Source organism: Artibeus jamaicensis, unplaced genomic scaffold (genome assembly GCF_021234435.1).
Source record: "Artibeus jamaicensis isolate MK-2021 breed Jamaican fruit bat unplaced genomic scaffold, CSHL_Jam_final contig_944, whole genome shotgun sequence".
Taxonomy (NCBI): Eukaryota; Metazoa; Chordata; class Mammalia; order Chiroptera; family Phyllostomidae; genus Artibeus; species Artibeus jamaicensis.
In genome coordinates, this window is record NW_026522020.1 from 557,522 (window position 1) to 581,567 (window position 24,046).

At 38.4% G+C, this 24,046-nt stretch overlaps 1 protein-coding gene across 1 annotated transcript in view; it reads left to right on the forward strand.

Annotated features, from left to right (window-relative positions):
• The window catches only part of PSMD1 (proteasome 26S subunit, non-ATPase 1), a 104,346-nt gene that overhangs the window by 74,161 nt on the left and 6,139 nt on the right, over window positions 1-24,046 (forward strand). The window contains exons 18-23 of the mRNA XM_037152167.2: window positions 1,278-1,394; window positions 8,464-8,566; window positions 13,582-13,751; window positions 15,469-15,561; window positions 20,978-21,064; window positions 21,554-21,700. Coding sequence (XP_037008062.1) covers window positions 1,278-1,394; window positions 8,464-8,566; window positions 13,582-13,751; window positions 15,469-15,561; window positions 20,978-21,064; window positions 21,554-21,700 — 717 coding nt within the window. The remainder of the gene's footprint in view (window positions 1-1,277; window positions 1,395-8,463; window positions 8,567-13,581; window positions 13,752-15,468; window positions 15,562-20,977; window positions 21,065-21,553; window positions 21,701-24,046) is intronic.

Here is a 24,046-nt window from a genome sequence, read left to right on the forward strand (position 1 = left end):
TGATCAGTGTTTGTCTCTCACATCGATGTTTGTTTCTGTCTCTCCTCCCATGCCTTTGGGTGAAGATTTTTTTAAAAGGTTTTAATGGAAGTGGAAAATGCCCATCACCTAGTAATGTCATAACCATGGTGACATTGGTTAGCGCACCACCACATCACTCGTGTTCGTGGTGATTCTGGTGTAAACACACCTACTGCACAGCCAGCCATATAAAAGTACACACATAAAATTACCACAGCAGATTTACGTGAATGCACTCCATGATGTTCGCGCAACAACAGAATCACCCAACTCTTCATTTCTCGGAACGTATCCAGTGTGAAGCAGCATATGTCTGTAAATCCACATTGTTAATGTTCTGCAAGGAGTCATTATAAGATATGGGGTAAAAGAGTTCTTGGTCAAATACCATTGACAGATGCTAGGAAAAACTAAACTTCCAGCAGTTTCTTTAGTGAAGCTACCTGGAGCTTTTGTACATTCTAGAGCCTTTGATATGCTATGTACATTTGAATCTACCAGAGGAGGCAATATACAGTATGCAGGAACTCTCACTTATTTAATCAAGGAATCCTTTTTTTCATAGTACTGATCCCATTCTGAAGGACATGATGTTGGAGAAATCCTGTTACATGTGGTCATTTTAATTGTAACTGTGAAGTCAATTCTAGTTCTATTTGATTTAATTATTTTACTGTTCTAACAAGTAGAATCTTTTTGGGGGGTGCAGTTTATCTTCGTTCTTGTTTGTTTCAATTTAATTTTATAAAAATATCTAGGACATTTTTATACTGTGGTATTTGAAAGAAGTTGGATACTTAATTCAGGTTTTGGAGTCAAATTGACCTAAATTTGCTGCTTATGTGACTTGGGAAAATTATTTACCCTTTCTAACTCTCAGTTTCTTTGTAAAGATTATTTTGTATTGCTGTTGTTTTGTTTATGTTTTGTTTTTAGGATTAAGAGGATTATATGGGATAAAATATATAAAATACCACTCTCCCTAGAAAATAATAGGTGCTTATCAAACTAACCTCATTTTTCTTTTTTGACCTCTTACCTCAAGACAGGACTACTCATGTTCTACATGCTTTTCACACTGTCAATTATATTGAAACTTAAAGCATACTAAGTTTTAAGCTATTGCACCTAGTTAGTCTTAACTTTTATTACAATGTCAGATGAAAATATTGACTTAGAATGACAATAAATAATTTGAAAACCCAGCTATATCAACTTTATTTAACGGTTTGTGTTTTGTTTTTTAATATTTTCAGGAAGCAATTAATTTGCTAGAACCAATGACAAATGACCCTGTGAACTACGTGAGGCAAGGAGCTCTCATAGCTTCAGCTCTCATCATGATCCAGCAGACTGAAATCACTTGTCCAAAGGTGAGCAAACAAAACAGATCTCTAGAATGGAGGTGGTTCAGGCTTTTCTTTAGTAACTTAGCTTCTTTTGAGGACATTTTTACCTCCCATATGGTGAACATAGAACTCATAGGAATTGAAGAGGTAGGAGAATGGGAAAACTTAAAATATATAATACTCTTTAAATGCATTTTTCACAGATTTTTGGTCACTTTGTTGATTCAGCTGTGTAACTGTACTTGAAAACTTAGAACTCATGAGTTGATGAAATCGTAAAAACTAACTTTAATTTTTGCCTCCTACTCTGTCCTTTTAAAATTTATTCAGTGAGATAACTTGCTCCTCTGATACAGAGTGTGGCCCATGACTTGGGTGGCCCATGACTTTTCTGATCCATCCTTCAGTCTCGGTTTACAAATGACTATATTCAGATTCTCTGTTAGAATATGGTTGTCCTCTTGGGTGATCTCTTGGGCGGGGTTTCAAATGGCCCCAGGACATTTTTCTTCTTGACCCACATCTGTCCAAAGAAACACTCCTACATATTTTGCCCTCTTGTAGGTGGGGGTGTAATAGGCTCTCAGTGCAGCTTAGCCTGCTCCTTTGTCTCTCTCATCCTCTCTCCCTCTCTGCCACCTCCTCCCCTCTCCCTTCTTCCTTTCACCTATCTTTTCTCTCTGCTTATGCCTCACTCAATAGCTAATGGCTCTTACCGTCAGTTCACAGGGACTGCTGATCATATTAAGCTCTCCAAGTGGTCCCTCTGAAGCCCATTTTGTTGAGAAACGGAAAATGCATAGATCTTATTTACATATAGTAAAAATCACCATGTTTGATATATATAGTACATAGATGCAATAGCTTGTGCAGTAATCTCAGATCTTTTAATTCTTAACTTAAAATTAGGGCAGTTAACAGCCTTTTATTAAGTCTGTATTGACAGCATGAGGGGAAAATTGGCATACTGCCATCTGCCCGGTCAAGCAGAAGTACAGCATCCTCCTTGTCAGCAAAATACATTGATTTGGTGAGGAGGTGGGTGGAGAAAAATGTCTAGAACTCATGGATTATTCATTCTTGTTTTCTAGAACTTTATTTAATAGATTTCGATTTCTAAGCAGTTGCTATCATTTTTGTTTCCTTTCTTCGGTGCTGCTTTCTCTTTGTCAAAACCATTTTAAGACTTCCAAAAATCGTACTATTTATTGCAAAGGTAGACTCAGTCTTCTCATCCTGTCTTAATTATTGTCTTCTGAAACAAAAATTTTTCAGACACCTCATCTTTTCCTGGTTTCTATTTTAAATATAGCAGTTAGATTATAAGTAGCTTTCACATATTTTATTTTTGCTTTTGATCTTCTAATCACAATGTCATTAAAGAAGGAAGTTTAGGCCCTGGCTGATATAGCTCAGTGGATTGAGCGCGGGCCTACGAACCACACAATTGTGGTTCCATTCCCAGTCAGGGCACATGCCTGGGTTGCAGGCCAGTTCCCGTCAGGGGACTCACCAGAGGCAACCACACATTGATGTTTCTCTAATTCTCTCCTTCCCCTCCTCTCTAAAGATAAATAAATAAAAATTTTAAAAACTTATTAAAAAACAAAGAAGGAAGTTTAGACCATGGAATGTATCTTTCCTCGTGGTAATTTATAGATATTTATTCACTTTGACCTCACCTGTCAGTTTCACATTATTTGTTTTGTGAACAAGATAATGTTTTACCGTCCTGGCTGGTGTAGCTCAGTGGATTGAACGTGGGCCTGCAAACCAAAGGATCAAGGTTCAATTCCCAGTCAGGGCACATGCCTGGGTTGCAGGTCAGTTCCCAGTAGGGGATGCATGAGAGGCAACCATACATTGATATTTTTCTCCCTCCCTCCTTCCCTTTCCCTCTAAAGATAAATAAATAAGTAAATCTTTATAAAAAAAAGATAATGTTTTACCATCTTCCCATCTCTGCTGTAGGACTTCATTGATTTTAGAATCATAAGCTCTGTACCAACAATGGCGGTGTCTTTAGAATAGGGATGGGGTAGGGTAGACTGTGTAGTTTGAGAAAACATTCAACTATTTGTTCTAATAAATAAATAATTTTTTACATTTAGAGAAAGTAAAATAAATATAGCAGTTTAAGTGATTTTAGTATTTTTAAATAATTCTATAAAATATTGTTGAACCAAGTCTTAGTTGATGTGAATACGTGGGGTGCACTTCCATCTTCAGGTTGTGTCAGAATCTTGGGTATTAAGAGTGCTGAACAGCAGTTACAGCCGGTAGGCCTTGCCACTAATATAAACTCGGTGGGAAAAGTCAAGTGTGTATCCCCAGGCTACAAAAGCAAAACTGTATGACAGTGTAAAAGTCAAGTGTTCTTTCAGGAACACTATCCCTCAGAGTGACATTGTGCTCAGCTCATGAATTCTTAAAGTTCTGTTGTTTACTGCTATTAAGCATGTAATAAAGAGTTTTGTGGACTGTAATTTATCTGATAATTGCTAATATTAACAATCTTTTGTGGTGGTATGAACATTTTGCTGAAAAGAAAAAGCTGTTAACAAGTTTGAAGTGAAGTTCTAAAGGCTACAGAGTCCTAGTTACAGGGTTGTAAACCACCAGTCCATGAAATAAAATGGCCACACCTCAAAATCAAGGATCCAGTATTAATTTCATCAAAACTATTGCGTCATCCTCAAGAGAATCAAAACAGGACATTTCTCAGATGTTTTGTGAGATGTACAGTGGAAATTTCCAAAGGGAATGTTTTTATGTAGTCACGGCACAGATCACATCCTTTTACAGAATTGCCATCTTAACACAGCTCTACGCATCGTGGGCTTAGTTTAAGGAACTCAGTACATCTTCGCTTTTCCTCTGCCAGTTTCTTCGCTCACACACTCTCACAGACATAGACCCAGCAACATGTGTACACCCCCAGGTGATTAAAAACTCAATTTAGAAAGCTTTTAGACCAGAGGCTCAGAACCATTTAACTGGAATAATCTCCTTTGGACATTAACTAGAACAGGTCCTCGGAGCTATTTTCTCTCAAGATCCCTGGTCTACTCTTTATGAAGAATCTATCTTTTATTTTTCTTTTTATATGATATCTGCCTACAGAAGTTACTTGAACATGTGTGTAGTATCATCTGTAGAATCAGGTAAAAATATCACTGTGAGAATAGACCTGGTGTTCCCTGGCCTGCTGTCATCTGGCTGAAGGTCGGCTACAGGAAAGCCACCCCTACTGCTGAGCAGGCACCCTTTTTTGAAGTAGGATTATTTGGTCAGGCTTAATAAATTTATTGATGTTCTAAAATAAATCCCAGTATGAGTGGATTGGGCTTTTGTGAGCTATCAAGGTAACCTAGAAATATTTCTGAAGAGAATGTGTGGACTTATTTTCAGTTTTCACATATTTATTGAGGGCCACAGGGGAGGGGACCTCCTCCCAGTCAGTGGAACTGTTCACAGTTTCTTCAGCCCACTTCAAGCTTAGACCCTGGGGACCTTAGCGGGTGGCCGGGTCATACTGGGCATGTTCCCGTCATCTCAGACAGGCACTGGGTAGTTGTAGGGTGTATGTGACCTCGTTGATCATGGTGGCATACTTGGTGTAGAGGCTGAAGGAAGGCCGAATCGCACTGAGGCCCCTGATGGTGAAGGACGCAACCAGCACCAGCTCCTTGGCCCAGGCATTCCTGAGAACGGCAGCGAGTCTCCCGCATCTTGGTCTCGGCAGCCAGTGTGTGAGCTTTCATAAAATGAAATTATGAGTGCAAATTTTTACTATTATATGGTGATATTTTATAGCATGCCACATCTCTAAATAGTAATCTATATTACCATACTGTTGCCTTAAGAGAGGGACTTAGATTCTAACAGTGTCAGTGGTAGTGTAAAGGAAGGGCTGCAAGCATATAATACTAATAAAATTGAGAAGGGACCTAAAACATTATTTGGGCTATTGATAATGGGGAAATTATGAAAGCATTGACCGAAATATCTTAAAAGAAGAATAAAGAATTTTCATTTTAGGTGTGTTGAACTTGAGATGATAGCAAGTCCATTGGACACAAGATGAGGGCATAGCAAAAGATTCAGACTGAAGAAAGAGATTTGGGAAATAGTCACAAAGAAATTTTATAAGTGCAGCCCTGGCTGGCATGGCTCAGTGGATTGTGTGCTGGTCTGCGAACCAAAAGGTTACCAGTTTGATTCCCAGTCAGGGCACATGCCTGGGTTGCAGGCCAGGTCCCTAGTTGGGGGCACCCAGGAAGCAACCACACATTGATGTTTCTCTTCCTCTCTTTCTCCCTCCCTTTCTTTCTCTCTCATTAAGAATAAATAAATAAAAATTTTAAAATGCATGAATTTGGAGAAGGTAGATTTTAGATAATCATGCAGCACAGTATATGGATCGCAGAGTTGCCTAAAATGTAATTGTTTTTTCTATGGGATTATTATCATAATATAAATTGGGAAATTAATATGGTTTTCTCCTGCAAATTTTAGTTTGTTTTATGTGATGGGTGTACTGTTCATAACAATGAAATTGACTCAGAAAATTATGACCATGGCCATGATTGCAGTGAGTCACTTGTGGTGGCAAGGAAGCCAGTCGTTTCACCCATCGTACTTCAGAGTTCATGTTTATAAAATAGAGGAAGTCACCAGGTAATCTCAAAGTGGACTTCCAAATTTAAGATACTGTCATAACCTACAAAAATGATAATTCTTTATGAAAAGTCATGAGAGTTAAGTACTGCTACATAAGTAGTAAAATGTGAAAGAAATTTTAAATGATTAAAAACTAGCTTTTTAAAGTAGTATACTTAATATTAATTACATAAGCCCATTATATATGTGCATTTTTTTAATACATCTTTCTGTTTCATTCGATGTTTTCCTATTGTTTTGGATGCAACTTTATATTTAAAGTCTTACACTGTACATACAGTGCTTTGTCCAGTGTTCCTTTTTGTAAGTTCTTGAAATATTTTATAAACCTTTACACCGTAAAATTTCCATCCTATATAAGGAAATGTAAGTGTTCTTCTAAAATAAGTTCAGAATCAAAGGAATTTGGTTGAACCAGATTAAAACTTAGGATTTTTAAAACTAGAAGGGAATTTTGTGATTATCTAATCATGCTGGGTTCGTAGTTAGAAAAAGACCTAGAGAAGTGAGTGGCTTACTAATGCTTACATTGCTGGGTAGTGGCAGTTCATTGTTTTTCCGTCACATTCTGTTGCTGCCTGTGAATAAAAATTACAACCATATTTAAAGAATATAATTTTGGTATCAGCATTTAGGTTGCAGAGATAATGGGAGGACTGGTAGCATTCTGCCTCTGTATGGTAAGATAGCCATGCTTATTGAAGTATAAAATGCCTTTTATACATTACATTTTCAATACACACATACACACACAATCTCTCTCTCTCTCTCTCTGTCCAGAAGAGTCCAGCCATTGTTAATATATTGAGAATGGTTTGTGTGGACACACACACACACACACACACACACACACACAGAGTCTGTCCAGAAAAGAGTCCAGCCATTGTTAATATAGTTTGTGTGGTGACATCAATGTAACCCGGCAGCCCAGGAGAATGGACTGGAATGTGCATGCATGAACAATAATGACTTCACTGTACTAGTCAGTGGGGGCAGTCGATGCTGTTGAGTGAGCATGTGTATGTGTACTGCATGGCCATCACATTAAAAAGACTGAGCAACAGTGGATTGAGCACCAGCCTGCAAACCAAAGGGTTGCCAGTTCCATTTCCAGTCAGGGCGCATGCCTGGGTTGCAGGCCAGGTCCCCAGTGGGGGCCATGGGAGAGGCAACCGTGCACTGATGCTTCCCTCTCTCTTTCTCCCTCCCTTCCCCCCTCTCTAAAAATAAATAAATAAGATCTTTAAAAAAAAAGTAGAGCAACGAATCTGCGTCTAGTTTTACATTAAGCTTTGAACATTCCTCTTTAGAAACTATTAGGATAATTCAGAAGGCCACAGGTATGGGCAACTGGTGACTGGCAGCTTCATCATGACAGCATGTCTGCTCATGTATTACTTCTAGTGAAGAGCTTTTTGGCAAAATATCAAATCACCCAGGTGACAGCCCCACTACTAGCCCAGATTTGGTGCCCTGTGACTTCTGGCTTTTCCCAAAACTAAAATCACCTTTGAAAGGGAGGAGATTTCAGACTGTTGATGAGATTCAGGAAAATATGACAGGGCAGCTGAGGATGATTGGGAGAACTGTGTGAGGTCTAAAGGTGCCTACTTTGAAGGAGACTGAGGCATCATTGTCCTCTGTACAATGTTTCTTGTATCTTATATCTTCTTTAATAAGTGTCTCTTTTTCAAAGTATGTGGATACATACTTTCTGGACAGACTTCATATAAATAAATAAATAAATAAATATGTGTGTGTGTGTGTGTGTGTGTGTGTGTGTGTGTGTGTTAGAAAATGCAGAAAAGAATAAAGAAGCAAACAAATTACAGTAACCCCATCCTAAATGAGTCAGCACATGTTTAATTTGAGTGTATTTCTTTTTATTAAGAGTAATTATTGTGACATGTCCTCAAAAATTAATGTATATGAATAATAATTTTTTACTATATATGTGATACACTTAATCCAAAATATATCTCACACAACTTCACTCGAAGGTAGTTTTACTTTAAATTAGACCTGAAGGACCATGCTATTAAGAAGTCTGTAAGGTTGATGATAAACAGAATAGCTGTAATTCACAGTCAATGAAAGTTTTAGTGTTCCCTTGAGCTGTTTAAGCCTGCTGACCAGCAGTGATGCCATATGAAATTGTAGTCAGCATTCCTTTGAGCCTGCATCATCTCCTGTGGAGTGAGGGCTGAAGAACTGGTGCTCCCACAGCACAAAAGTCATACCATGATTTCAGCCATGGAACTGTGTTGCTTTCGAATATTGTCCATATCCCTCTCTTTGAATATTGTGAAAGTCAGAACTCAAGTTTCATTGAGCAGTTTATTTTCTCTGCTCTAAAATGACATGGCAAAGGAATAGCATTAGTCTGTAATTCTTTTTCTTGTTCCTTCAGGTGAATCAGTTCAGACAACTATATTCCAAAGTCATCAATGATAAACATGATGATGTCATGGCCAAGTTTGGCGCTATTCTGGCCCAGGGAATACTGGATGCAGGTAAATGTTTTAAGTGTTAACTGTGTGATGTGGTAGAGATGGAGTCTGGGGTAAATTGTTCCTGGAGAAAAATTGGCACCTACGGTTCATATTGCATAATTCAGTATAGCGCCTGCTCTGAGGATTGGAATCCCAGTGCCTTTCAGTGCTGACTGTGTAACCTGGAAAAGTCATTTCCTCTTACTGTGTCTGTTCTCTTTTCTTGTCAGGCCTACTTACTAGTGTTGTGAGAATTAAAAATACATGTAAAGCAATTAGAACAGTGTCTCACTTGGCAACGTGCTCAGTATTGACCGATTTTATTTTTGAATTCTCTTAGTATATATCAGTAAACAAGTTGACATTGAAAAATTTAAGTTATATGGTATATTTGCTTAATAAATTCATAGCACACTATGCCATCAGGCTCCTGAGTTCACACTTCTTTGCTACAGAATGGACGTGGGGTTCATCTGACATACTCCTTAACTGTCGTTATTGGCAACAGTAGGGCATAAGAGAATGAGCATACCTATTTCATTTTACAAGTATGTGATTCCATTTCTTACTCTACCTTAGCCATGTAGAATATAATTTTTACTTAATCTTTGCTAATTAAAAAATGAGGAATAGTATCTCAAGGTTTTCATGGTAATTCTATTATCAGAACTACCTCATTTTTATTGGCTAAATAAAAAATGGCTAAACATTTCCTCACATTTATTAGCCATCTGTATTTCTTTTTGTAAAAACACTATTAGCTATATTTTTATGCCAGTCATTCTTTCTTGATCAACTACAAATGTGTGTGTATAATTTTGAATGAAGGAGATTGGGAAAATATATTTTTCTTAAGGTGTTTTTGTTTGTTTTTTTAAATCTTTTCAGATTTTCTACTTGCTGAGTATACTTTTAACCATATCAAATTTTTCATTGTCCTTGTTTTATAATTTTTATAATCTCCCTTAAAAGTATTTTTTAAATTACTCTCTTTCTGATTTGTTTTATCTTTTTCTTGACTAGATTTGCTAGAGATTTCTCTTTTACACATTGATGCTACTCTTTTTTCTCTAAATTATTTATTTTTGCTTAAACCTTTTATTTGCTTTTTCTTTCTTTTTAAGTTTGAAGCAAATATTCTTCTCCCTTAATATATGTCTAGTGAGAGGTTTTCTTGTTTTAATTTTCCAAGAATTTGAGAGTTTTCTGCTTAAATTTTAGTGTTAACTACAATTTGTTTTTCTCTTTTTTAATTTAAAGACACTTTCATGCAGCTGAATTCAAATAAGGAAAATAATATCCCATAGATACTTTAGATAGAGGTAAACCATTTCAGTTTTTGATGGTGTTAGTTCTCTCCCATGTATAAACAACACAGACATTGATGGGCCATTATTTCTCCCTCCTCACTCTTCATCACCGTCCGATATTTTTATTGTGTTACATGGTATGTAGCATTTACATTTTCTTGTGAAGTCATATAGGTCTCACAGTTTAGGCCTATTTTTATATTTAAATGAATTCAGCACTCACCACCATTTTTAATTGCTGCTGCTTTTTCCTGGGTATCTGTACTAAGGCTTCACACTCAATTGGCTGGATTTTATCCTTCACTCTACGGGTTTTGACAAATGCATAACAACATGTATCCACCATGACAGCATGGTACAGAATAGTTTCACTGCCCAGAAAATTCTGTGCTCCACTTTTTCATCCTTTCCCCGCTGATTCCCCACAATCCCCTGGCAACTGCCATCTTTTTACTATCTCTATAGCTTTAGTTTTTCCTTTTCCAAAATGTTATATAATTGGAACTATGCAGTATATAGCCTTTTCAGATAGGCTACTTTTGATAATCAGTCTTTAAATAAGATTTAGAAGTACCATTTCACTATTCCACAACCTTTCTTTTCTTCTAGCTGCCACTTTATGAAGTCTGTGGTTTTAGACTGCAGCTCTGTACTTGTTCATTTAGTAAACTACAGTGTTTGCAAGTTTTTACTGTATTAGGTTTTGTGAGAATTGAAGGAGGATAATTCTATATATTAGCTTTATTCTGCAGTGTTTACTAGTTCTCTCTCTGTTTTCCCCTCCTTCTTTTCAGTCTCTCTCCTGCCACTTTTTTGTATCTATTTGATTTGTCATGAACAAGTCAAGTATGATGCTTCTGCTCTGTTTCTCTTTTTATTTATAATGGTTTTTGCCTTTGGTATTTTAGTGTTTAATTCATAAAAGTCTGTACTGTCGTATTTGCTATTATGAGCATAAAACTATTCTCTTATCCCTTTTTACTTCGTTACTATCCATCCTAGCCTAGCCTACAAAACTGTGCTGCAGCAACATTAGAAAAATCTGTGTTCTGCGGTCTGTCTCTTGGAAATTAGTGGTAATAGAGAAAGTCTGGAGAGGACAACTTCAAAGGAATGAGTGAAGTTATTAGAACTCACTCAATGATTTGGTCTCTTCAGGAAGAAAAACAATTAAGGTTTACAAATGAAGCTTCTAGAACTGTGGAAACACTGTTAATAGGATAAACTTTCCCTTTTATAGTAAATCTCAGGCTGTTGGAACAAGAAGCTAGTTTAGTTTCTAAGTCTAAAGAAAATGAAATTTGGCTTCAAAAGTTAGATCAAATATCACATTCTCTACAAAGCCTTTCCTCCCTCTTCTTCTCTCCCACCTGGTCCTCACCCCAGGTGAGTAGGTATCGTGCTCAGCTCTATGTTCCCAGTAGTACCCAGGTTTAGTACATCTTTCATGGTACTTTTTATGCCTTGTTTTAGTTTTAATTATCCAAGTTCTGTCTTTTTCTCTAGACCGGAGGCTCCTTGGGATTTTTTTTTTTCTTTTTTCAGTAATTTGTTCAAAATTCTCAGGCTATAGTAAGCATTTGGTGAATTTGGCAGTTAGAGTAGGGAAGAATACAGCAGGCAATAATGTATATAAATCATTCCTGTTGGGAAACAGAATTAAAGTATACCTATTTTTTCCCAGATAAAATCTTAAATATCTGTGGTAGAGTATTAAGAAAATCTAGATTATTTGGTGGGAGAGAAGAACCCTGACTCTTATAAAAACTTTAAATGCTTTTCGGTTTAGCAAAGTTAGCACTCACTTCCTGACTCCAAGCAAACTATGAAAGCATCTGTGAGATACTGAGATTAAGTGTGAGGCACAGGATCCAGAATTGGAATTTCAAATTAGGATGGTAATGAGGCACAGACAAGTCCCTTTATAAAAATTTTTTTTTTACTTATTTTTAGAGAAACAGGGGGAGGGAGGAAGAAATAGAGAGAAACATTCATTGTGGACCTGTCCCACAACTCAACATGATACTCTGACCGGGAATTGAACCAGCAACCTTTTGGTTTCGCAGGCGGGCAATGAGCCACACCAGCCAGGGTGACAAGTCCCATTTTTATAGGCTATATTATATGAACTAAAAGATTTGTGTCTCAGAGTTCTGGGGTTCAGCATTGACATTGGTACCAGAAAGACCAGAGGCTGTTAACACATCAGCCCATGGGCCAGATATGACTTAAACACATTTTGTCTGCCTAGCAGAGTTTGCAAAATTTTGGATAAAATCCAGATTCAAATCTATTTAAAAAAACTACCTGGTGACCCTAGATTTAGACCCCCCAGTAACATGGCCTCTTTAAATAGGACCTGAACTTTCCAGCTTGCTTCAATCCTTACTGCTTCCAGCCTGGGTTTTCTCAGGTTCCTAAAGGCATTCCCATCAGCAACCCCCAATAGCTTCCTAGACTCTCAGTGTTACAATGCCCGATAAAGATCCAGCTGTCTAATTGGTGCTTAGACCTTAGCTCTGGTTCACTAGTACAGACTTTCTTTGTACTCCCTCAAGGGGCGGTCTAGAGGACATGGCAGTAGGCAGCTGAACAGGTCAGGTTCCAAGCCACATACCATCTCTACAGCCCAAACTTCTGATTAACTAGAATTAGAATTTTTAGCTATTGTGCTTTCTCAAAAAAAAAAAAAATTCTCAATTGAATCAAGAACAGGAAATTAAAAGTTTCTTTGGTTAGTGGTAATGCTCTGCCACTAGCTCTAAGGTTCTAGTACTTGAGTTCAACCCCTCATTTCGTCAATGGAAAAAAAGACTTTTAGAGAGAAAGTGGGCCCTGTCCAGGTAGCTCAATTGGTTAGAATAGGTTTCAGGTTCAGTCCTCAGTCAGGGCACACAAAACAAACCACCGATGAATACCTACATAAAAAAGTGAAACAACAAAGCAATGTTTCTCTTTGTCTCTCTCTCTCTCTCTTTCTCTCTTCCCCCCACTTTCTTTCCCTCCCCACTTCCTTTTTCTCTCTCTCTAAAATCAACAAAAAAAAAATAGAGGGAAAATGGTTTTGTCCAGCGTCACAAAGCTAGTTAAGATTGGAGCTTCATGCATTTAGACCTGACTAAAGCAAGAAAAGTAAAACTAAGCAAACAGTATCTGCTGCTTGCCTCTTTGCTGTTGCTTGCAAATATGATGTGTGTTAAAATTTTACTTTTTAAAATTGTTTTAAAACTTTTAGTTACTGGTTTTAGAGAGAGAGAAACATTGACTTATTGTTCCACCCATTTATGCATTCATTGGTTGCTTCCTGTACATGCCCCATCAGGGGGCTGGATCCACAACCTTGGCGCATCAGAACAATGCTTCAGCCAACTGAGCCACTTGGCCAGGGTCTTTACTTTTTATTAGTATATTAATAGCCATGGTATAATACAGATTAATATTTAATTTAGCATATGCAGTTCTGATGCCCTTCAAGCTTAGTTTTTGAAAAATACCTCTCTCTATAGAAAGGTCTAGATTTACCCTGAGTCCAGTTAAAATACAGCACTTCCAGTTTTGGAAACCATAAATAGCTCAATGGCTAACTAATCCCAGTAACTCTATATTAGATTTTATGAACTGTACTCTTCAAATAATCACCATATGCTTCCCTAGTGCAGTATTTAAAAATCTTTATTATTACTGCCCTGTTGGATTCATGTTCACAGTTTTTCTCTTTTTCTACAGGTGGTCACAATGTCACAATCTCCTTGCAGTCCAGAACCGGGCACACCCACATGCCTTCTGTGGTTGGCGTCCTTGTCTTTACCCAGTTCTGGTTCTGGTTTCCTCTTTCACACTTCCTGTCATTGGCTTATACCCCTACCTGTGTCATCGGCCTTAACAAGGACTTAAAGGTATGCTTCTGAGACCTCAGTTTCATAGTGTATCTTCCTCATCATATTCTGTTCACCATCCACTTGAGTATTTTCATGAAATTTTTAAAATGAGTTAGCATCTCATCAATAAAGTATTTCTTCTTCAAACCAAGTTATCACTTTACTGAGTGGAGGTTTTAAAAATCAAGTCTTCTTAATAACTTGGTAACCTTAGTAAACCAATTGAAAGGGAATGGTAGGAAAAGGGGCAAAATATAAACTATGAAAAGGCTTTGGGAGGTGCCGAAGGAATTTCATGTAGGTAGATAATATGATGTAGTTTGCATTCTAGAAACATCATTTTGGTATAGTGGAAATCTGTTACAATGCTATTGCAACAATCTGGGCACTGAAGAAAGATGACACAATCTATCTAAATTAAATAGAATCATTCCTAAATTAAATAAGGAATGAAGGTTTGAGACAAGCACATGTTTCAGAGTTATTTGATGCTAGGGTGTTTGATGGGGGAAAGGATTATTACTGAAGGGAAATCAAAGTAGGAGGATGTCCCTTTGATTGTGGCAGAAAACAAGACCAACAGTGAGGATCCAGGAAATCTGACAGAACCTAGTGACCCAAGTCAAGGCCCTCCTTTTTTTTTTTTTTTTTTTTTTTTTTAATGGGTCTTGTTTATACTTAGGTCTTCCTCAGTTCTATGGCTCCTACATCACCATCTTGCTCTCCCATCCTCTCAGAGGCCTTTTTGACCTTTAAATAACTCTTAAATCTGGTCATCACTATTGTTAAAATATTCTATTCAGTTTTCAGAGTGCAGAATTTTTAGGTAAAAAAATGGCTGATAAAAATTATTTTATTGATTGTTTTCCAGTATAACTGTCCAGCAAATTATCCTGTGTTTTGGCATTAAAGTATTCACACGTGTGAATATTGAGCAGTTTAACTCTCAAAACAAAAATCTTTTGATTTCCCAATCCCTAACCTTTAACATTGTGGTTAAACATCTTATAGAATCTTTAGGAATCTTATAGAACTTTTTCCTCTGGCCCACAACTTTATCATCTGTGTTTACATTCTTTACAATGAAAGTGGGATGGAAAGACAAGATTTCTTGTCCTGGTATGTATGATGCTCATGGCCATTCATTGTCAATACAAACTGGATAAACAGAAAAATTCAGACAAGAGAACTTTAAACCTGGTCAAATAAGTGACATTAAGCACAAACCTGGTCAAATAAGTGACATGAAACTGACTTTTCCATTAGGTTCATATTAGACTCTTGTAAAATATGATTATATATTGTGGAAACTGTATATACACTAATATAGGTTGTTAGTGTGGTACAAGGAAGTGATGTGGAAGTTAGGTATGCAGACTAGATAATCACGAAACACTTAAACAGGTAATTGTTAATCTGATGCTCACACCATGAGTGGGATTTAACCCACGAGCTCGGTGCATGGTCAGTAAAGATGAGATAAAGGGATGCCTATTCAAAGGCACAGAGCTTCAGGAAAGTATAGGGAACCACAGGTAGTTCTGTAAAGCACCTCAAAGCTAATCATTGAAAGAAAATATGTCTTTAAGGGGAGAACTGGTGACATAATTGAATAACACTGTAGTTGAACATCTAGCCTGGATCTCTGCATTTGTATGCTTGATAAGAGAATGTAATACTTAAATCTTGACTTTGATTATTTTAATGGAGGAAAGAAATTCTTTTATTTCTTCAGATGCCAAAAGTTCAGTATAAATCAAACTGTAAACCATCTACATTTGCATACCCTGCCCCTCTGGAAGTACCAAAAGAAAAAGAAAAGGAAAAGGTAGGTTCTTTGTTCCTTTGAACAGCATTTATACTTATATATAGGAGCTACTTAGTATTTTGCTTGGGTTTGTTTTTTAATTTTATTTGTTTGTTTGTTTGTTTGTTTGTTTATATGTTACTGATTATGCTATTACAGCCGGCCTGATTTTTCCCCCTTTGTCTGTCCTCCACCCAGCATCCCCTGCTCCCTCAGGCAATCCCACACCCTGTTCATGTCCCGGGGTCATGCATGTAAGTTCTTTAGCTGTTCCATTTCCTATACTGTCCTTTCATCCCCATGGCTGTCCTGTAACTACCTATTTGTACTTTTTAATCCCCTCACCTCTTCATCCATTTCCCCACACCCGATCCCATCTCTTTAACCTTTGGCATTTTAGTTATATGTGTTTGAGTGAGCCTCTTTGTGATCATCTTGTTTGAGACTCTCTGTGCTTCCTAGACTTGCAATTTCTTTAATTTTTTTAAGTAGATTTCCAATTTCTTGCTCTTTCTCTTCTTCTGTCACCCCTATGAAACGAATGTTGGATTACTTAAGTTGTCCCACAGATTGTTTACACTATCCTCATTTTTTTTGGATTCTTTTTTTTTTCTTGTTCCAAGTGGTTGTTTTGTGCTTCATTATGTTCCATATCATTGATTTGATTCTCAGCTTCGTCCACTCTACAGTTGTTTCCCTGTAAATTGTTCTTTACTTCAATTAGTGTACCCTTCATTTCTGACTGGATCTTTTTTATGCTCCTGCGATCCTCACTAAGTTTCTTGAGCATCCTTATAACTAATGTTTTGAACTCTGCATCTGATAGGTTGTTTATCTCCATTTTGTTTAGCTCTTTCTGCAGTTTTGATCTGTTCTTTCGTTTGGGCTGTGTTCTTTTTTTTAAATATATTTTTAAATTTTATTTATTATGCCATTACATTTGTTCTATTCCCCCCCCTCCGTTCCCCTCCACCCTGCACACCCCTCCCCCACCATTTCCCCCATTTAGTTCAGGAACACGTCTTAAGTTCTTTAGATTCTATATTTCCCCTACAATTCTTACCCTCCCCCTATCTATTTTCTATCTACTGTCTATACTACTTATTTTCTGTACCTTCTCCCCCCTTCTCCATCTCCCACTCCCCTGTTGCTACCCTCCATGTGATCTTCATTTCTATGGTCTAGAAATGATCTAGCTGACCCCTGATCTAGCTGTCCTCTTAGTTTGCTTTTGTTTTAGGTGTGGTTGTTGATAACTGTGAGTTTGCTGTCCTTTCACTGTTAATCTTTTTTATCTTCTTTTTCTTAGGTAAGTCCCTTTAACATTTCGTATAATAAGGGCTTGGTGATGATGAACTCCTTGAATTTGATCTTATCTGAGAAGCACTTTATCTGCCCTTCCATTCTAAATGAAAACTTTGCTGGATAGAGCAATCTTGGCTGTAGGTCTTTGGTTTTCATGACTTGGAATAGTTCTTTCCAGCCCCTTCTTGCCTGTAAGGTCTCTTTTGAGAAATCCACTGACAGTCTGATGAGGACTCCTTTGTAGGTGACTGTCCCCTTATCTCTTGCTGCTTCTAGAATTCTCTCCTTCATTTTAATCTTGGCTAATGTAATGATGATGTGCCTTGGTGTGTTTCTTCTTGGGTCCAACTTCTTTGGGACTCTCTGAGCTTCCTGGATTTCCTGAAAGTCTATTTCCTTTGCCAGAATGGGGAAGTTCTCCTTTATTATTTGTTCAAATAAGTTTTCCACTGGTGGCTGTGCCTTTCCCCCTTCTGGTACCCCTATAATTCGGATGTTGGAGTGTTTAAAGATGTCCTGTAGGTTCCTAAGCCTCTCCTCATTTTTTTGACTTCTTGTTTCTACATTCTTTTCTGTTTGGTCATTTTTTTCCTCTTTCTGGTCCACTCCTTTGATTTGAGTCCCAGTTTCCTTTCCATTACTATTGGTTTCCTGTGCATTTCCCTTCATTTCAATTAGTTTAGCCTTCATATGTTCCTCTAATTTGTGATTAAAATCAACCAGTTCTGTAGCATCCTGATCACCAGTGTTTTGAACTGTGCATCTGATAGTTTGGCTATTTCTTCACCACTTAGATTTATTGGCTCTGGGGCTCTGAGTTGTTCTTGAGCCATGTTTTTATCTGTTTGTGCCTGTTGCGTATGAGGAGAGGCGTCTTAGGCATTCACCAGGGCGTGGCCACCCAGGTCGCTGGTTTGTGATGCTGTATGTGGGGGCGGGGCAGAGAGGGAGCAGTGGTGGTCCTCTCCTCTCGCCCAGTCCACCTCACTGCTCGCCCCCCGCCTGTTTATCTGAGCGCAAATGTGGGAGCCCACCGCGCCTCAGGGTCTCAATGCTCACCTTTTCACTGGTTTATCTGCGCACAAATGCTCGACCAACCACAGACAGCCAGCCACGCCTCTTCCCTGGGTCCGCCCATAGCTAGCCTGCACCTGGGATCCCCACCTTCAGCTGCCGGTGCACCGCCTGGGTTGGGGGATCTTTTTTGCCGGACCCATTCTGCTGCTGGCTTCGCCCCTCTCACCAGTTCAGCCAAGCGGTTCGTTGTTTTCGGACTCTCGTTGTTTTCGGACTCCATATTGTCGATTTTCTGTGTGGTTTGGTTGCATTTATTGTTAAAACTTTGTCGTTTTTAGATTTGGTTGTGCGAGGACGCAAAGTGTTTCCACCTACACCTCCATCTTGGCGGAAGTCCATTTGGGCCGTGTTCTTTGTCTCCTCATGTTGGCAGCCTCCCTGTGTTTGTTTCCGTGTATTAGGTAGAGCCGCTAGGACTCCCTGTCTTAGTAGAGTGGCCTAATTTAGTAGGTGTTCTGCAGGGTCCAGTGGCTCAGCCTCTCCTATATCCCAAGCTGGGTGCTCAAGGTGTGCCCATAGTGTGGATTGAGTACACCCTCCTCTTATAGTTGAGCCTTAGTTGCTGTCGGCAGGTCAGTGGAGGGATTTACCCAAGCCAGTAAACTTCAGGGATTGGCTGTGACCACATACCACCAACATCCGCCCTCCATGGAGGATCAGCAGGGTCGTAGTGCTCCAACCTGGTGTGTTGCTGTCTAGCGGGTGCCCTGCCCCCGAGGTCTCCCAGGTGGTGCAGGCCAAGATCTGCCCCAGCCTGTGTTTTGCCTGGGGCCACCCTGCCTGAGCTATAGAGCAGTCTGAGATGGCTGCTACTTATGCTGGGCTTGGAGATTCCCAGGCAAAGCCTCCCTATGAATCTAGGCTGCAGCCAGCTGCTGCTTGTTTGAGGGGATTCAGAAAGTTGTGAAGTATGATCCAAGCCCCGCCATTCATATGGAAAAGCAGCTTGGGTGTGCTCTGTTGGGAGAGTGCCCAGGAAAGAGACAATGGCCTCTGTTCGCCTTGATGTCAGAGACTTCAGTTTCTTCCTGTATACCACTGGTGCCTTTCGAGCTGCTACCCTGGTGCTGCAGCCCAGAGAGAGTGAGTCTGAGTGAGTGAGTGTTCTTTAAAAGGAACTGCTTGGACTCAAGCAGTTTCTTCCACAGATTCAATCCCTGCTGGGTTTTGCAGCCAGCAGTTGTGAGGACTTACCTTCCTGGAACTGGGACCCTGGGCTGGAGGGTCTGGTGTGAGACTGGGACTCCTCACTCCAAAAGCATCCGTCCCGAATTTTTATCTACCACACGTAAATGTGGGACCAGCCCAATCTGCATCTGCACCTGACCTACAAGTCTGGATGGATATGGTCTCTAACTCCGTAGTTCTTGGACTCCCAGTCAACTGATTTCCGATGATTCTGAGCAGTGGTTGTTCTATATTTTAGTTGTAATTTTGTTGTGGTTGTACAAAGAAGCGAACCATATCTGCCTATGCCACCATCTTAATGGGAGTTATCTTTCAGGAAAGCAGCAGTCTGCAGATCAGCATCCCCATTCATAGCTCGGCTCCAGCATCTCTCACAAATCCAAATCCGGTGGCTAGGCAGGTCCCCACACAGCTCCATCAGCTCTGCTGCTGTCTTCGTCAGGCAGGCTTACTGGCGAGCCACCTGCACTGCACCAGACCTCACGGCAGACCAGACCCCTTCTCCACACCCTTCCAAACCGCCCGACTTCTTCCTATATTTTACAGTAATGTTTATAGTGAAATCTAACATTACACAAGAAGGTAAAGGAAAAGCCCTTTGTCTTTCCTGGTCATTCAAGTGCCATGTTGCAGGAATCACTGTTTGTGGCTTCTTCCAAATGTTTTCTCCATATATATCAATACTTTTCATACCATGAATAGAAGTACTTTCTACTATTTTGCTTCTTGCTGTTTTTACCTAAACAATTTCTCTTTAAAACTTTCATGTATATAGATCTTATTTTTTCCAAAACTGCAAAGCCATCTTTTTATGTATACACCATTATTTATGGCACCACTTCCCTATCTGGTGGGCATTTAAGGTTATATCTAATTCATCACTGTTACAAATGAAACTGGAACAAGAGTCTTCATACACATGTGTTTGTGCACTTGTACAAGTATATCTATAGGTTAGGATCTTAGATGTGGAATTGCTTGGTCAAAAGTAATACACAGTATTTTTATAAGTATTAACTGAATTTCTTCCTAAATGGATATAATCAATTTGTACTCCTGCCAACAGTGTATGAGGATACCCATCAATATGTGTCCTCACGTATCAGTGAAAGAAAGCTAACTTGCCCCCGAAGTTTTCTCAGTAAAATTACCCATTATGATACCTTATGTTTAGGAAAATGATTATTTCCCTCAAGATAACATTCCATATTAGCTAGTTGTTGATTATTTCCTGTAAATTTTTTTGTACATAGGGATAATTATATAATTGACCTAATTTGAGGGTGATGGGTGATGAATATATTTTGATGACAACATCTTTCATCAGCCATGTTTCAGCCCTTTCCCTTTTGGGTCTGAAACAAAGTTAGTTACAATACTGCCCAGCCTTTCACAGTCCTAGTTTCACCTTCGATTTCAGTTTGACCCATCAAGGAGAATAATTCCAAGCTAATCACTCACCCACTGTATGTTACCAATGTAGGGCTTCTAGTTCAATGATAGTATACTTACATCCAAATCTGGAGGAAATTTATTTTTTCCAGTGCTTTCTCTGTAACATAATAAATGGTACAGCAACCATATCTCTCCCAGAAACTCATGATAGCAAATCTACATCCAACGTAAGCTGCAGATCAAAAAAAATTAGAATTATATTAGACACAAACCTCTGGGAGGTAAAGCTTCTCCTGGTGACCATAGTAGTAATTACATGAATAAATGCCATGATTTAGTCCTCAGTTATTTTGTTTGTGTTATACTTACTTCCAGGAAACAGAATAGTATTGTGGGACTGAGTTATCTTTGGACTTGTACATTTGTATGTAGATAAGGGGTCGCAAAGATTTACCCTCTTCACTTCCTCTAGGTTTCCACGGCTGTGTTATCTATTACTGCCAAGGCTAAAAAGAAGGAAAAAGAAAAAGAAAAAAAAGAAGAAGAGAAAATGGAAGTGGTAGGTATAATTTGGTGGTCATATGAGTTGATTTATCTATCTCTGAATGGTCTGGATTCTTCCTTAAACATTATTATACCTTACTCTTGGCTTCCTTCAAATAATTATACTGTTTCAAACATAAAGACTCATGTCATTTTAATTAGAAGAGACTTTAAAAATTATATCCATTCATGAGAATAGAATATTTCATAGTACAAATCAGGAATGAGTTCTTGGAAGAAATGACAACTAAAATGTGTCATTTATTAAATAGACCCCTTTTATCCTTTGATCTTTGCTCCTATAAAAACCTTATCATCCTTTTAAACCAAATTAAATATCATTTTTACCCCAAAGTAGAGTTACCCTCTCTGTCCTCCAAGTCTGATATACTTTGGTTGTACCTACCTTTTGTACCTAATAGTTGCTCGGTAAATTCGTCAAACAATATTTTGCAATATGTAACAGAAATGAAACTGTATTGTGCTATTTTTAAATATTTTCTAGGATGAGGCAGAGAAAAAAGAAGAAAAAGAAAAGAAAAAAGAACCCGAGCCAAACTTCCAGTTATTGGATAACCCTGCCCGAGTTATGCCTGCCCAGCTGAAGGTTCTGACCATGCCAGAGACCTGTAGATACCAGCCTTTCAAACCAGTAAGTTACCAAGGGCCCTTAGCTGCTGTATACTAAGGGACATTAATTCATAGGACAATATAATAGTGACAGAAAAGGATAAATCTCTAAAACATTGGGAAAAGCTCTTTAGCCTCATAAATTTCTTAGTAAAAGAGAGAACATTTCCTTCCATTCCATGTAGATAATTCTTTGTGTGACCCTGTAAATGTCCTTCATCCACCAGAGGCTTATACCATAGACGTTCCTAATATAGGATAGTGATTAGAAAAATAGACTCTAGAGCCAGACATCCTGAACTTGAATTGATTCTCCCACTTATAACCTATGTGACCTTAGGTCAGATACTAAGCCCCTCTGCCTCAATTTCCTCTACTTTAAGGTAAAAATTATCATTCTTAACTCATAGGAATGTGGCAGAGATTGGAAAAGGTGATAGTTAATACACAACCACTTCGAGCATTGAATTTTGTAATTATAAAAGGATTGTCATGCCATTTAATTGATTCTAAGGTAGAATGTTTTATGTTAGAAACAAATGATCAGAGATTTCAGCATGATAACATCTTATATTCCTGGTTCTTACATTCAGAAAACTAGAGAGCCACAAGTAGGCACATTTAATACATCTAGATCCTGGGCATAAACGACATGGATGAGATTTCTAGTTTCTTACAGAAAAGTTAACCCATTCTCAACAACTTGAAGGTGGTACCTGATGGTGGTGAGTAAAAGGCAACTCTTACTTAGAGCTCTGAGCCAGGGTCTTTCTTACCTGGCTATGTTATCAACTGGACTAAACCAGGGTAGGGAATGAAAAATAGCTATACTTAGTAGAGAAGAACTGGAATTCGGCCGAACTGACTCTTTATGTGTTTCACTTTCCTCATCTGTAAAACTGGATGGTGATACTACCTACTCCTACAAATGTTGTGATTGTTATAGGTAAAACACCTAAAACAATATCTGGAACATGGCAGATCCTCAGTAAATATTACTTGGTGGTGGTGACAAGTCACAGGACATCTTTAAGAAGCAGGCAGTCAGGCCAAGGGGGAGAGAATAGCTTGGAGATCTCCTCCCACCTCCTATTAATCCTGCATTACTAGCACCTAACACTACTTTGTCTGTAGTGTTGAAAGAATGAATTGATAGTACCACCATCGGACATCTTAAATGTAGTCACTGCCTAATCTGCAACCTAGTTCACCTAAGGGGCATGTTTACAGAGAGTGTATTCAAACAGCATCTAGAAACTGCTCTTGACAGTGAAGTGGGAGATCATATACATACATATATACATATACATATATCCAGAACAGATATAGTAGTATACAACACCCAGTATTTTCAACAATTATAAAGAATTAAAGATAGCAAAGTAACCCTGATCAGTGTGACTCAGTGTCTTCAGTTCAATTCCCGCTCAGGGCACATGCCTAAGTTGTGGGCCAGGTACCTGTTTGAGGGCATGTAAAACACAACTGAATGATGTTCTCTTGCTTTGTCCCTCATTTTCCCTCTCCCTAAAAATAAATAAATAAAATCCTTTTTTAAAAAAAGACAGTAAAGTACATGCTTAATGTTGTGAAGCCATAGGAGGAAACTAGAATGTCTTTGTTAGAAATTAAATGGTCATTGAGCCTTTGCTCCAAATAAGTCAGAGGAAGTTGCAACAGGACAAGGAACTAAACAGGTAGCTTGTTCATTTGTGAGTCAAAAGACTGCCTCTGTGCAAGCAAAAAATGAAGGCTAAGGAAGAGTTGCCAGTTGCCTGGCTAATTGTTGAGTTTTGCCTCAACACATGCCTCCCCTCAGCAAAAACTGGGAGACTTATTGGTTCCAGGTGTTTTAACAAAATCCCTGTCTAATCATCAGTTGACCACTGAGCAACTGAGTGGAAACTTCAGTGATCCCATATGACAAAAATATAGACTTTGTAGAAGTAGTTCAGAAAAGTCACAAAGTAAACAACATGCCCTAGAGATAGGGCAGGATCTGATTTCTAGAGTTTCCACGTTATATTATTCAAATGTTCAGTTTTCATCAAAAACTTAGAAGACAGTCAAAAAAAAAACAAAATAAGCCTCATACACAAAGAAGAAAATAATTAATAGGAACTATCTCTGAGGAAACCTAGAATTAATAGGCAGATTAAATCAACTATTTAAAATATATTTAAAGAACTAAAGGAACTATGTCTATAAAACCAAAGGAAAGTATGAGAATGATGTCTCAATAAATTGTTATTATCAGAAATGCCTTCGATTTCTGATTATTGACTTTGTATCCCACTGTTTTGCCAAATTCACTTACTAGGGTGAGTAGTTTTTTTGTGGAATCTATAGGGTTTTCTATGTACACTAT